Source organism: Cydia pomonella, chromosome 1 (assembly GCF_033807575.1).
Source record: "Cydia pomonella isolate Wapato2018A chromosome 1, ilCydPomo1, whole genome shotgun sequence".
Classification (NCBI taxonomy): Eukaryota; Metazoa; Arthropoda; class Insecta; order Lepidoptera; family Tortricidae; genus Cydia; species Cydia pomonella.
The window spans coordinates 28,215,841-28,231,736 of record NC_084703.1 but is presented as its reverse complement, the minus strand read 5'-3'; the positions used below and the strand labels follow the sequence as shown (position 1 = coordinate 28,231,736).

Below are 15,896 nucleotides of genomic sequence, written 5' to 3'. Positions count from 1 at the left end.
AAAGGGGCCTTTAATTTATATACATACCAAATTTCATGACTGTTCCAGAGATTTCGAGGTTGGTCCTAATCCGATTGTGTAATTATTTAAAAAACAAAACGCTTTTTAAAAATAAGTCATAGCAAATATGTAACAATTATTAATCATATTCGATTATTTACATTCTTTTGTTTTCATAAGTAATATAATTTAGTTAACTAATTTTTAAAAAGCGTTATTCAATAATTTTATATGAAAAGACGTCAAGATTGTTTATCTTTTTTTCTAATGCTAAAAACATGAACTATAATAGAATCTAATAAAATCCAACTTTATTATTTATTTTATATTGACACAGTTGCTTTCCGATTTTATTCATCAAACGAATGTGTGTGATAGAACGTTAAGTAAAGCTTATTAACACTTAAATGTACCAATTATAGTAGTAGTGACTCTTTCAAAAGTAAAAAAAAATTAATGTTATATTAATATTTAATTCGGATTTTTTTCTGCGGAACCACCAAGAAATTTTCAACTCAACTTGGCAGAATTGCACTGCTGGCTATATGAGTAACTTTAGAAAAAAAAAACCCAGCCCATTATTATAAAAGGCCATATTTCCTTCCCTTACCCTGCTATGGCATTTACTCTTTCATATTGAGCTGTACCAAAGAGAATTGATTGTAATAGAGAGGTAAAGTCTAAGAAAAAAACGTGCCCCTTTGTTTGACATCCAAATTCGGTCACTGAATTGTCAAACGTAAACTTGAGAATCAGTTTTACCGAATGTATGGAGCTGTACAGCGCCATCTCGTTTACCTGTCAAATTCGAAGCATGAAATTGTGTTAGATTTTACGCATCGTACCCAATCAATGTATCTTTGGCTATATTGACCGTTGGAAAAAGAAGTTGATTGGAGTTGTTATCCCCCAGCATTATAATAAGAAATATTATGTAATGTAACAATTGTTTAGAGTCAGATGTCCGGGTACCTGCTGCGCAAGTTCAAGAACTCACACGGCTGGCAGAAGCTGTGGGTGGTGTTTGCCGCGTTTACTCTGTTCTTCTACAAGAGCTGGCACGACGAAGCTCCACTGGCCTCCTTGCCGCTGCTCGGGTACCTTTCTCACAGTACAAATATCGCATGACATTATATCAACCCAATGCTCGGGGTTGGGCAAAATACTGCCTTCATCGTATTTGAAATACAAATTACAAAATACATTAAAAATTGTATTTGAAATATAAAATACAAATTACTTTGGTGACAGGTATTTGAAATACAAAGATACTATATAGATTTTACGATTTTTTTTTAACTTATGTGCCGATATTTTTTACAGGTTTTTATGAATTGAAGAACGAATTTCCTTCCATAAAACTTATTTCCTATAAGTATGTATTAGCTAGGAATATACGGAATATACGTATGGCAGGCATAAGGCCCAATAGATTTTTTTAAAGTGCCTTAATAAATATTATATTTTATTTACGACGTAAATAACGAACAACTTATTTTACATGAATCTTTCCATGCATTTTGGCGTAACCGTGCGCGCGCCACATTAATATTCGCAACTTTGGAAGTTGTTGGGAAAAGTACAATAGATAGCAGGTTTATTAAAAAAATAAATCTCACGGGAAGAAGAATCGATTGACATTCTCCAAAAATTTCATGCATATAGCTAATTGTAAGACAAGTTCAGAGTTGTTGGTGAATGAACGTATGCAGTCAATGGAAACGTTATCTCGGCTGGAGCGGAGGAGCAGAGGTTTAGTTATTTTTTCTTATTATTAAAAAGATGACTTATTATAATTGCTCCCAGATGCTGACGGCCTCCCATTTGTCATGCAAAGACGATAAAGTCATCGTCATTATTCTTGCTCGATTCTTACAGATTCTAAATAAATAACTTTTTCAATCTTGCTATGAAATAATGACATGACTTATGTCAAATCAGGTGCGATGAGTGAAGATGATATGTAAAGGAATTTCATATTGCCTTACACACCTAGGACTGTAAAGCAACCTTCTTTTGTTTTTTAACGTCAAATTGTGACACAACGTCTTGGCATTCAACCATCAACAAATATAGGTACGGTACGGTGATTTGTTGTGCATATTCGTTGCTAAGCAACGGCGGTGGCGCATCGAGCAGGCGCGCGGACTTACGCGCGTAGGGCACCGCTGGTAAAGTGGCGAGCCGAGTAGTTCGCCAGAAAACAAATTGACTACATTTTTTGTTTTAATTGCAACTTTGAGAAAAGCACTATACAAATCTAGGCGAGAAACGGGGTTGCCGGCCGCGTATCTCTATATCTACTTAGCCTACAACCTTACGTTTCCCGGCCTCTATAGTAATGTACAATTGCCAGTCCTCAAGGGAGCAGTATTCTGGATGCCATCGTATTTTATACCTATAAACACACGCCCACTCACTTAGCCTAGCTTAGATCTAGCTAAATTTAATAACATTCCATAATACGATTTTATAAAATGTATTTTGTAGAAATGTATTTTTAAGCTTGAAGTATTTGAAATACAAAATACTAAATAAATGTGAGTATAGTATTTGTAATACCAAATACTTCTCCAAGTGGTATTTGAAATACTAATACAAAATACGTATTTGTATTTCAAATACATGTAATTGAAATACCGCCCAACCCTGCCAATGCTATACTAACATTACTAAGCAAACGTTCAGTTTCAATAACATACATTCACGTTTTTTTTTTATTAAGAAGTGCTGATTCCACGGCAAGAGTGACACGAGTCAACATTTCGTACTTGTCCCTTTTATTCATGATCTAATTGTATGTATTTTTATTAATAAAAGACGCTATAAAGTACATAATTATATTAATTATATACATTCCACTTTAGCATGAAAATGTACAACTGTCTTTGTGTTTCAGGTATACCGTCGGGGCTCCGTCAGACAAGGACGCCATTTACAAGGATTTTGTTTTCAAGTTGCAATTTAAAAATCATGTGTACTTCTTCAGGGCCGACAGTCAATTCACTTACAACAGGTAAGGTCTTCGATATTATTTGAGTTGTAGTTGGGACTGCACAGTTCCAAACGTATGTAATATCTAACGGGTTAGCTTAAAGTATTGAGAAGTTTTATTTCAGAATACACAAAAAAGACCATAAGCTACTAGTTTTGTTATATTATAGCATTTGCTTTTGATGCTGGATATATTCTAGTTTGTCATTATAAAATCCATAAAACTATATTGTCTTTATTCTCTGATTTTCGAAAATAAAATTTCTCATTTTTTTAAGCCAACCCGTTACATTAATTCGCACATCATAGATTTTTATAGATATGATTTTGGAAATAATCTCATAAAACACCTCATATTTTTATATAAATTCAAATTATCATTAAAATAGAAAATTATGTGATAGTCTGTGCGGAAAGAGAAGAGTCGTGGTAGAAATGGGAACTTACATTATCAGTTTTACATGGCAATCAAACCTAGACACCTGCCTAATAAAAAGTAAACAACATTCTGTCGTTTATATGTCACTGTATATTTTTATTTACAAAAACAGTAAGATTTATGTATACAATAATGTCGAAATGCATTTAAATCGTACATAGTTCAGAAAGAGAAATTACATTTTGATATTATTTGGTTTCGTCAGCACGAAAAGCGGCGAAAAGCTTCACTATCGACTTACAAAAAGTCACGAACGTGTTTCCGCTATGATGGGTATTTATATTGTATTTAATATTAAATTATTACCTATTCAATAGTCCCCCTAAGTAATTAATATCCGACACGAAATCGGTAAGTATATTCATACAAAATGTATTAATTTTCATAAATAGACAGGTCATTCACGTTCTCAAAGTATTTGAGAAACAGTGTTACATATAGTTTACTTTCAGGATCGAGTAAAAGTACACTATCTCTTATATAATTTAGTAAATGATATCAAATGATATGCAAGTATTTATAATCCGATTCAAGATCATCTAATTCAGATGAAGATATTTTTATGAGTATCTCTGGTTATACATACTTATAGCAAACTGTTGTCTAAGTTGACAAAATATAATTATTTTGTCGTATCTACAGTTTATAAAGGTTTTGGTCAGTAATCAATTAAGGTTGTATATGGTCAAAAAGTATATTGATTGAATGTGAGAGAGCAAGAGAAATAGATTTTATGAGTAAAGTAAATATCACATAAGATTTGAATTTATTCATTCAATCATAAAAAGTTAGTGGATAATAACGACTCCATTTCCTGCTCTGTTCAAATTGCCACCACTTTTCCGTACACTAATAATTATACATAACTGTATTCATTTGCATGAACATAATCTCTGACGATCGTTATAGAAATGCATTTTGAGGTTTGAATGCAAATTGAAGGCAAATTTATAATTTATTTTATAATGAAATAAATATCTTATCAATATTAGCACGAGCGGTTAAACAACAATTTTGCCCCCTGTAAAACAAATAATTATTGTCGTGAGAATTTTTTATCTTGCAATCATATAAACCTAAAAGTACCTATACAATAAATAATAATTATATAATACATTGTACAAAAAACTCGATCTCCTCTTGAATAAACTGTTTGCTGCGCCCTACAGGGTGTCATGTTGTATACAATTATATGTAATAGGTTTAGATACAATGTGATATGCAATAAAGATTATGAGTATGAGTAAACTTCATAAGCCCATTCCGCAAGAAATCAGTGGTGTGCAAATTAATGTTTACTTGATATTAATATTAAAGACATTAGACTGACCGACGAAAACTGATATCAAGTGCTATCGTCGCATACATGTGTGCAATATGATATAGAGTTTACTCATAAGTATAGAGATATTTGGATGTGCATTTAATGTGACTTACTTAAACTTTATGCTGACTCCACTATTACATTTTTTATTTTTATGAAACAATTAAATTTATTGACAGTAACAATATACATAATGGATATATACAGATGATTACTATAACTAGCTTATATCTATAATAGGCCCTTGAGGCATTGTACCGAGGATGCTGGCGGCATTTCCTCGTTGTATCGCAATACTGATACGTTGTGCGAGGAAGCCGCCAGCTCTTCGGTCGCCAGTTACGTCAACATTACATTAGGTAATATTACAATAAGCCAATAACTGTATATGTAAATTATATGTGACTTGTTGACAGTTGGAACGATGCTCTGAAGACGGCGATGGTGCAGGCATAAAGAAGCATTGCTGATGCGTCTAACAGAAGTATGGAAAAGACGAACCAACACGGTGCACGGTGCCATAATGTACACGACTTATCTACTAAATTTGAAGGGCTCAGGGGTTGTTAATTAATTGTTGAAGTTCGATGTCACAAATGAAAAAAACTGCCGGTATATAACAGTAAAATAGGTGCTAGAAAATGTGCTTTGCTAATTAGCAACCGATAGTGTACTGTGACGTTCTTAGAAAAGTAGAACTTTCTAAGAAAATCTATGACGTTAACGTATTTAGGTAGAGTTAGACCAAGATACGTCTGCGACGATTTTGGTAGCACACTAGGTGCAAGTGTTGCATAATTTCGTACCAAAAGTTTGGAATAGGTTTAAAAAACTTGTTGAAGTCACGAAGACCCTTGATTGTCCAGGACATCACAAAGATAGTATTATGTCATGACCTCATGACTGTAATTCTATGAATATGTGGCAGCATTTGGTTAAATTAATTCACTACACTACTACACAGACGCCTAGGTTCATAAAACGCCTGCATCCTAGTTGGTGACTACCCACTAGATCCACTAAACGTTTAACAATTGTTAAACGTATTGAAAGACAGCCCTTTGAAAAATGACCGATTCCCTAGGCCAAGTGATTCAAATTTAACCTATAATATTAATAATAAACAATAAAATAACCTAACCTTACCTAACGAATGATCATCATCAAATGACTACACGACGTTCAGCCATCCTGGTTGAACGTTGCGCTGAATGGCTTAGCTGGTTGTTCTTCAGCCATTTCATTCGATGCCGGCGTTTATGAACGGCCTAGGCTTCTAATTAGCTGGCTATTTTAACCAATTGACTGCCATAAAATATACCAATCAATAAAAATCAATTCAATGATACACACCTATTGACCATGTTTCTTTTATTTGTAAATTCATGTGGCCAAATTTTGGCGCGTTCAGCTTTTATTTTTATAACCTCTAATACCCAAGGATTATTTTACAACTGTGTTGAAAAATAATAATAATCGTAAGTATTCGAAATGTTCACGTCAACGGTATCAGAATTGATAACATGCATATTTAAATCAAATATCAGGTGCTAGGATTAATAAAATTACGAAGTTAGAAGTTTCCCGCGCATAAAACCGGAAACGGTCTAATCTAAGTAATTGCAAGCCATGTGGTTCATTGTTCGAAGCGTGCGTGGCGCTATGGGAGCGCTTCACATATTGAAAAGCATTTTAAAGAAGTTGGCCATGCACCGCAGTGCCTTTCTTGATTTAGTCGCTATTGAATAACCCCTCAGGGTTGTTCTTGCCATTCCCAAAATATACGTCGGCTGTGTTTGTAACATTAATACATTAGGTGGTTAGTGTTTTGTTTTTTTTTAATTAATCAGTGCGTATAATTTTTCTTTACAATAAATGCGTGGTAGGTACGTAACGTCACAAGTATTACTCTATAAGTGAAATAAATGAACATTAGTTTATAAGTAGGCCGTATGGGAACTTTAACAAGCTATGAAAGTAAGAGTGAGTTTACCAGAGTTTTAATAACAAGAGACCCCATCGAAAAGAAGAAACAAAAACAAACAAACTAATCACTCAATTATTTTTCCGCCAAAAAATTAAGATAAATTATTTGTATTTAGAAATTCGAGTAGTGAAGTATTTATAAAAAGACTTAACAAACACAATGGATTTGTGTGTCACTGTAAGACACAAGCAGTGGTTCATGTATTGTACATGTACGATCATTCGGGCTCCGGTACGATGTACGTTCCAAAGAGCATTATCGTACGCAAAAGTACGATAATTCCAGCCCTTCGACGATGTCACCTAAAAAGTCTTAGTATTTGAAGCAAAATATGTCACTTTTCCTCAGAAATAGGCTAGGCTTCGTAGTGTAAATCAATAAGTTTTTGGCAAATAATTCTTTTTTGGTCGCTGACTGTATTTTTATTTCCACAGACCCATGGAGCCAATTCTAAAAACCCCAGACACAATTAGGTTGCGTTGTTTTATCACAGAGTTGCTATGGCCATCTTCTGTCTCCATCGTCAGATCAGCTTGATGGTACCATTATATTTCATTATCACGCGACTTACATATGTATACAAAATTTCATTTCAATCTGAAACCGGGTCAAAAAGCGTAGCTGTGTTTTCATAGAAAAGCGGTCATTCTACGAAATGTTTACAGTATTCATTTTATTAAGAGCCCTCCTTTTAAGTTTCAGCTTCCTATCTCTGTTATTTTCTGATATGATTTTTTTAAACCTTTTATCAATAATAAAAACCGACCTTTCTAGGAAACTATGGTGTCGCTTAAACCGCTTAAGAACCGGGCACGGACGATGCAACTTCTTCCGGCATAAGTGGGGTTGGAGAGACTCCGCGCTATGCGACTGCGGCATCGAGGACCAGACTATGGAGCACATCATCCAGCGGTGCCCACTCCGCGCATACTCGGGTAGCCCGGATGATCTATTAGACTGGACGCCCGATGCTGTGCAATGGTTGCTAAACTTGGATGTCGCCTTATAAATAAAGTAAATACTTTATATGTATCATTTTGCCTATGTGACTATATCGGCATACGATTAAATAAAATAATAATAAAAAAAAACTTCCCACACTGGCTAATGCGATTTACTTAAACTTTTGGTACGGTAATCTCTATATAGACACTTACTCATATATTCTTTAAATAATATTTTATTTTTATTTAAAAAAATCTTGGATAAATGTAGTTTTTTCTTGCTTTCTACTAGAATAGCGACACCAACAGTTCTTCATTACATTATTGCTTATATAAAGGTCACTAATATATTATATTTTTCAAAATAACACAGTTGGTAGTTCATACTAGGAAATAAAAAAATAAAGGATAAAATATCCTATACCCATACTAGATAATTTAGCCGTTAAAAGAGTTTTTGCACATTGTAACCGCGCCGGTAAAGGGCCGCTTTTCCACGAAAATACGGCTACGCTCTTTAACTTCCAAGATTTGACCCACACAAATGATACATACATCCTTCATCATTTACATACACACTAACAGGGCAAATGAACTAAAAGCTTTTAAAAATGTCGAGATTTCCTGTAAATCGTTTGGATCTATCACAAAAATACACAAATGTATTTTGCCCAATTTAGACTAAAATTGTATTTTCTTTGACTAGATATTGGAAATTTAAGCTTATTTTGCAAGATTTTTTCGGGGTAATGCCTTTTTGATAGGCGTACGATTTTTTTTTAACGGTGCGATAATTTGGATAGTCAAATACGATAATTCTCTTCCGCTCACCTGGCAACAATACACAAGAGTGTGTTACTGTAATACACAAGTTTGTATGTTACTGTAATACTTACACAAGTGTGTGTTACAGTAATACACAAGTATGTCTTACTGTAATATACAAGTTTGTATGTTACTGTAATACTTACAAAAGTGTGTGTTACAGTAATACACAAGTATGTCTTACTGTAATACACAAGTTTGTATGTTACTGTAATACTTACACAAGTGTGTGTTACAGTAATACACAAGTATGTCTTACTGTAATATACAAGTGTGCGTTCCAGTAATACACAAGTTTGTATGTTACTGTAATACACAAGTATGTATTACTGTAATACACAAGTGTGTGTTACTGTAATACACAAGTTTGTGTGTTACTTTACAGTGACAAGTGTGCAGACCAGGGCAATTATTTTGTTTCACGACGGTGGCAAACAAACATACGTTTCGCTTGATGGTAAGCAGTCATCGTAGCTTATAGTCGCCTGCAACTCCAAAGGTGTTACATGCGCGTTGCCAAAGCGATGTGTTGAAATTTGTAGGTACGAGTAGTTAGGTATTGTTCAGTCACAGTCATAAATATATCTATGTATGCCTGGGTAAATTAACTTTTTCTTGTCACTGGTTGCCATGGTTAAATACGAGGGTCATGCCAAAAGAAATTAGATACTCAAAAGTTACCGACTTTATTCTTTATTACAGCTATCTATTTTTTCGAAGTAGTCACCGTGAACACGTATACACTTTTCCATCCGTCTAAACCACTTAGAAAATACCGATGACCACTCTTCTTTAGATACCTCAGAAATTTCATAATTATACGCAGCCAGGGCATCTTCTTTGTTCTCAAATCGCCTTCCTTTTAATTTTTCTTTAATTTTGGGAAATAAGTAAAAATCGCAAGGGGCTAGGTCGGGGGAATATGGCGGGTGGGGCAAGATAGTCACGTTTTTTGAGCTGAAATAGTCAAGTGTTCTAGCAGAAGTGTGAGGGGCAGCGTTGTCATGGTGCCAGAGCAGGTGCTGAGTTCCCGATTTCGGCCGCTTGTCACACCAAGCTGACAGTACTCTGGGGGCACAAACTGTCACATACCATTCAGAGTTGACTGTCCTTTGATCTTCTAGCACTATCGTAGCAATATGTCCCGTCTTGCAGAAAAATGAGGCAATCATTTGTTTTTGTGTACTTCGGGTTCGGCGACATTTTGTTGGCGTCGGCTCATCTTCAAAACACCATACTGTGGACTGCCGCTTTGTTTCGGGGTCGTAGTTATATAGCCATGTTTCGTCACCTGTAAGTATATCATATACATTTTTTTTCTCGCCAGCGTCGAATTTATCTATCATAAATTTGCACCAATCTACGCGGCGGTCTTTTTGCAAATCGGTGAGTTTGTGCGGCACCCATCTTGAACAACGCTTATGAAGGGCCAGATGATAATGAATTATAGTTTGCAATGCTGCTGATCCAATACCCAGCTCACGCTCGAGCTCTGCATATGTAATTCGTCGGTTCGCACGAACATTTTTTTCCACAGCCTGTACGTTTTCTTGAGTGACTGCGGTTGGCGGCCGTCCGGTCTTCGCCTCATCTTCAAAGGTCTCTCGTCCCCTTTTAAATTCAGCAAACCAATTAAAAACAGTTGCACGTGAACAAGCAGACTCGCCAAAAGTTGAAACTAAAAGTTCAAAACACTCTTGAGGTTTTAAACCTTTTTTAAAATCATAATAAATCATAACACGAAAATCACGTCGAGTGAGCTCCATTGTTGCGAAAATTTCCCTCCAAAATTACCCAGAAAAAAAATAATTAAAAAAGGAATCCTAACATTTTCCGAGTGTTCCATATTTGAATTTATTAGCAAATAACCTACCTTTACAATGGTGTATAACTGGCCAGTATCGATCAAATGACCATAGAGTATCTAACTTCTTTTGGCATGACCCTCGTACGGTCGCATGGGTCACTTTTAATACACTGGTTTTTATGGCGTTTAAAACAACCAAACACACATTTCTATGACAGTTATAAGCTGTTTCCTTACTGGGTTATCTACTTAGCATATTAACGTAGCTTAACATTTCTTCTAATAAACTATGCGACTATTGTCGCCTGGCTGACGGGACAGAATAACGACAAAAAAGTAGATCCACCCAACTACACTTTGTTATTATATTATTATGAAGAAGATAAATGGATTTCTGTACGAATATGATGGTTTTTAGTAAGATCGATCACCGTGGCATTATGTCGATAAGTTCCATTGTTGTATTATCTATACTTGACGCAATGTATGAACCTTTACAGTACATACGGTGCTATTTTACCGCACTAGTGCAATAATTAACACATTACGTAACTATGACAAAAATTTAAAGGACCAAACGTTGTACGATACATATGCGAATAGGTGCGTAACTTTATATGGCCGATTGCCAAGTTTAGTTACTTACAAATTTTATTCTCTAGAATCTCTGAATTCCTGGCTGGGAGCTGGACCATACAATCCTACGTCCGACATTCGACAATGTCCGTCTCACAGCAGAGGGACAGAAAATCGGGGTCCGACATGGCTGACATTATCTATGCTAAAATATGAAAGAAATATTGTACGAGTAATAAGCTCAAAATGATTAGGAATTTGGGCGCGCTAGCTGAATATACTCGTATAACAGCTGTTGGGGTTGAAGGGAGGCTATGGGCATGCTTGTCTATGCACATCTACATTGCTGAAATCCTGCATTAAACTTTCACAGAATTGAATTTATGACCGAGCGGTATAAATGCCTAACAAGTGTAACTAAATAGTAGGATGTGTAATTTTTGTATGAAGAAAAACTTTTTTTTTTTCAACTTCTAATATTTACCAAAAGTTATGTCCAAGTCTAAAATAACGAAATATGTATTTAAAAAAATACGGTTCTTATATATATATTTTTTTATAACACGACGGTGGCAAGCAAGCATACGGCCATACATATACTAGTAGCTTGCTCAAACGAGGTAAAAATAGCTAAAGTCAGACCAAGATAGCTAAAGTAAGATCAGGTTGGCAGCGATTTTGATAGCCCAGACAGTGCAAGTGTTATTTTAAACTTCAAACTCCTATGAAATTATGACATATACTTAACACTTGCACAGGCTGGGCTATCAAAATCGCTGCCAACTTAGCTTGGTCTGACTCTAAGTTCATACAAACACTAAATTTTAGTTATTGGTATAGGACATTAGGTAATTAAAAGGTTTTATGTGCAGCGATTGATAATAAACATAGATGACGAACTAGCTCTGCAAAATGACCCCACACATATTGTGCCGAAGCGGGCGGGGCGTCAACTTTGTGCCGAGGAGCTATTTAGTTCGCAAATGGCGGCTCGTTGTCACAGTCGTAGTAAGAAGTATTAAAAAATATCGTTAATAAAAGAAATATGCCTTATTGTGAGGATAAATGATGTGCTAGTCGTTCCAACAAACACTGGAAACAATATGGGATTACTTTTCACGTATAGTTTAGCTAGGATCATATTATTTTGATTTCTCTTGATCACAACAGGATTTATATGGGGATGATATTATGCATTTTAAACAATCGTTGATATTAAGAAACTTTCATTTTAAATTTGTTCAGGTTGTTATTTTGACAATTTAAATTCGTGATAGTAAATACGAATCGTCGTTGTAGGTGGCGCTTTTTTATGTGTAGGTACATTTTTACTAAGTAAAGTAAAGTAAATCTCGCTGCTATTTATAACTTTTCGTTAAATTCGCGGAAGGCTGGACCGATTTGGCTAATTTTGGTATTGCAATATTTCTAGGTCCAGGGACGGTTTGAATGGTGAAAAAATATGGAAAGAATGCAAGTGTGGGTGTTAAACCTACGTGGATCGTAAATAATAATGCACGCACTTAATAAACAATATGTAATGTTCGAAATACAGTTAAAAAGTTATTATTATTTAAGTTAGTATTAAACACAAGCGGTTAGCACAGGCACACACAGTTCACCGAAACACTAGTTAGGTTCATGCAACATAACATTTATATTAGTCCGTGAATCCATAGGTCCATAGGTAGTATCACGATAAGCTACTAGTCAAGTACGCAGATAGGATTTAACTGACGTTGACGATGTGCGAGCGATCGATTCCGTGACGTAGGTAACACTGATGACAGACGCGGGCGGCGCGGCGCACGCGTTACCGGCGGTCTAGCAACGGTTGCCAGCCCGCGCGCCGCCATGTTGTCGGCTGTCGTGAGTGGGTCCACCCGAAAAAGGTTTTGTGACTCTATTTTGTTTGCGTACTTTGATGTGGAGTAGGCCCCACAAAGAAAATAGTAAAAACAAAAATTATATTTTCCCATTCCCATACAAACTGTTCCTACGACGATGTGTTAAATACGAATTTCTGCATGAACGATACAATGTATTAATTGGTTCGGAGGCTTAATTGCCTTTAAACACGTGCGACAAACGAACAAATAATAAGCCTATATATATTTACTCTTTAAAATAAAATAACAATTTATCATACAAAATATAGCATTTAAAACGTTCTATATCGCATGAAACCGTCTACGTGGAGTTGGTTTCCATTGTCATGTATTTTCAAGTGTCAATGCTACAGCCAATCACAGCGCCTTATTTTATAATACACCAATCGTAGTTTGGGTGGTTTAAATTGACTAATCATGGTCAAACGCAGTTTCGTCGTTGAAAACAAGACGTCAACATCGACGAGTTGCAATTGGTCCGTTATGAGTACTGCGTATTTTAATAGTGGGGCCACTTTTACGCTGATATTTTGTTTGAGATTAGTCTTCTATGTTTTTTTCGTTCGCTGTTTATGTGTCATCAAATAATATTGTTAGTACCTGGGCGACCGAGCGTTGCTCGGTTACAACTATTTATTGTAATATGGTGGTGTATAGGTGATAATCTTAACTACATTTTTTTACTAAATTAAACTTGTCTAAAACAATAAAAATTAAAAAAATAGATATAAACTTGAACATATATAAAATAAAATAAAGTTATTCACCGGGCGAGATTCGAACCTGTAACACTCGTTTCTAGCCGTCCGCGTCTTAACCCGCTGGGCCAGACGGACAGTGGCCGGCAACACGAAATTAGCGACCATATTCTGCGTCGAAAGAAAAACGCATGAAAACTCGAAAACACGCGTTTTCCCAAACATAAGACTAATCTAGATCGATTGTATACCCCCAAAAACCCCCATATACCAAATTTCAGCGAAATCGTTAGAGCCGTTTTCGAGATCACAGAAATATATATATATATATATATATATACACAAGAATTGCTCGTTTAAAGGTATAAGATACACAGAAAACTCAAGTTTATTCCCTTCCATTTTTCCCCTACGGCGCCCCGTTTAATAGGTATAAAATTAAATATCGGGTTGAAATATAGTAACATTGGATTTATTTTGAATTTATATTTTATTAATTGCGTATTTTTAATATATAAAAATATCACATTGAGCAAAACACAGATGTGAAAATTCAGGTTTGTATGGATAGTTCTCAAAATTTCAAGGCCGTAGAGCGAGCTTAAAATGACACCTAACGTAGATATTTTGAATACAGGTCGTAATTATACTTAATAAGGAAACTTTTGAGAGGAATTAAGTAAACTTGAAATTTCAAAATTTTTGGAAAATGACACACCCTACTAGATAAGTATTGCATTGGTTTTATATGCGTCGAAACAACAATATCTGTTTTCCTGGGATAGAGTACTAGTGTAATTACCCTATTAATACTAATCTATATATATATTTTAACTAATTTGTTATCGAAATAATAATATGTTGTTATTAAATGACTGTATAATATTTAACGTATTGCAAATGAAGAGCGAGCAATCATGTAAATTATAGGTACTTTATTTTTATTATGCTGTAAATATGAACAATAAATTAGAAATAAACGATTTCAAATCATCAAGTACACCGTGTTTTTTATTTCCTTATTTTCAATGGTGCACTACTGAGGTTAAATTACGTTACTTTCTCAAAGACACTGGTATTCTAATTAACTCCCATTTAGGAGATAATCAATGCTTTATTTTTATCCAATAAGGCACCTACGCGCGTGTACACTTACCTTAGGGCCGGTTTACATATTGATTAGTGGTTAGTACGAGTTTATACATTTGCTACTTAACGTAAGTAATATCTCGGACGATCGATGTTAGAAATGACATTGATTTTGTTTTGTCACAGTTTTCATCTGTTTGATTGAGTTAAATATAAAGCTCGTGTTACAACCACGCTAATTACTTACTTTTTATATACAGTGTGTATTTTTGATATAACCTCAAACTTTCACTAGACGTAGGTTTTAGTGCTATAAAACAATTCGGTTTTTTAGGGTTCCGTAGCCAAATGGCAAAAAACGGAACCCTTATAGATTCGTCATGTCCGTCTGTCTGTCCGATTCTGTCACAGGCACTTTTTTCCGAAACTATAAGAGCTATACTGTTCAAACTTCGTAAGTGGATGTATTCTATGAACCGCATTAAGATGTTCACACAAAAATAGAAAAAAAAACAATAAATTTTGGGGGTTCCCCATACTTAGAACTGAAACTCAAAAAATCTTTTTTCATCAAACCCATGCGTGTGGGGTATCTATGGATAGGTCTTTAAAAATGATATTGAGGTTTCTAATATAATTTTTTTCTAAAATGAATAGTTTGCGCGAGAGACACTTCCAAAGTGGTAAAAAGTGTCCCCCCCCCCGTAACTTCTAAAATAACAGAATGAAAAAACTAAAAAAATATATGATATACATTGTCATGCAAACTTCCACCGAAAATTGGTTTGAACGAGATCTAGTAAGTAGTTTTTTTTTTAACGTCATAAAATTAAAAAAAAAATTTTTTTCATCAAACCCATACGTGTGGGGTATCTATGGATAGGTCTTCAAAAATGATATTTAGGTTTCTAATATCATTTTTTTCTAAACTGAATAGTTTGCGCGAGAGACACTTCCAAATTGAAAAAATGTGTGTCCCCCCCCCCCCCCCCGTAACTTCTAAAATAACAGAATGAAAAATCTAAAAAAATATATGATATACATTACCATGCAAACTTCCAGCGAAAATTGGTTTGAACGAGATCTAGTGAGTAGTTTTTTTAATACGTCATAAAATTTCACGTGTATTTTTCTATGGTAAACGAAACTAAGAAAAAATATGTACCCCATACTTTTTCTCGGTTTTTTTAAACATAAATCTTCACTTGGCACTTCAAAATAGCCAGTTTAAACAAGATTTAATCTATACAATACTATTTATCTTAAAATAAGGTCTTAAGTAAAGTAAGGTAATTATCGTAAGAAAAAAAAAATACACGTGAGG

General features: G+C 34.8%; 1 protein-coding gene across 2 annotated transcripts in view; it reads left to right on the top strand.

Moving 5' to 3' along the window:
* LOC133519095 (FERM, ARHGEF and pleckstrin domain-containing protein 1) overlaps positions 1–14,483 on the top strand; it is a 107,517-nt gene extending 93,034 nt beyond the window's left edge. Inside the window, exons 27-30 of one of the 2 annotated variants that reach the window (XR_009799586.1) lie at positions 955–1,097; positions 2,900–3,016; positions 5,174–5,282; positions 7,519–14,483. Coding sequence is in view for 1 of the 2 variants with exons in the window: in XM_061853046.1 (XP_061709030.1) it covers positions 955–1,097; positions 2,900–3,016; positions 5,174–5,213 (300 nt within the window). In the remaining variant the exon portion in view is untranslated. Of the gene's footprint in view, positions 1–954; positions 1,098–2,899; positions 3,017–5,173 lie in introns of both variants that reach the window. The other variant, XM_061853046.1, reaches the window with a different exon arrangement.
* Positions 14,484–15,896: the final 1,413 nt, after the last annotated feature.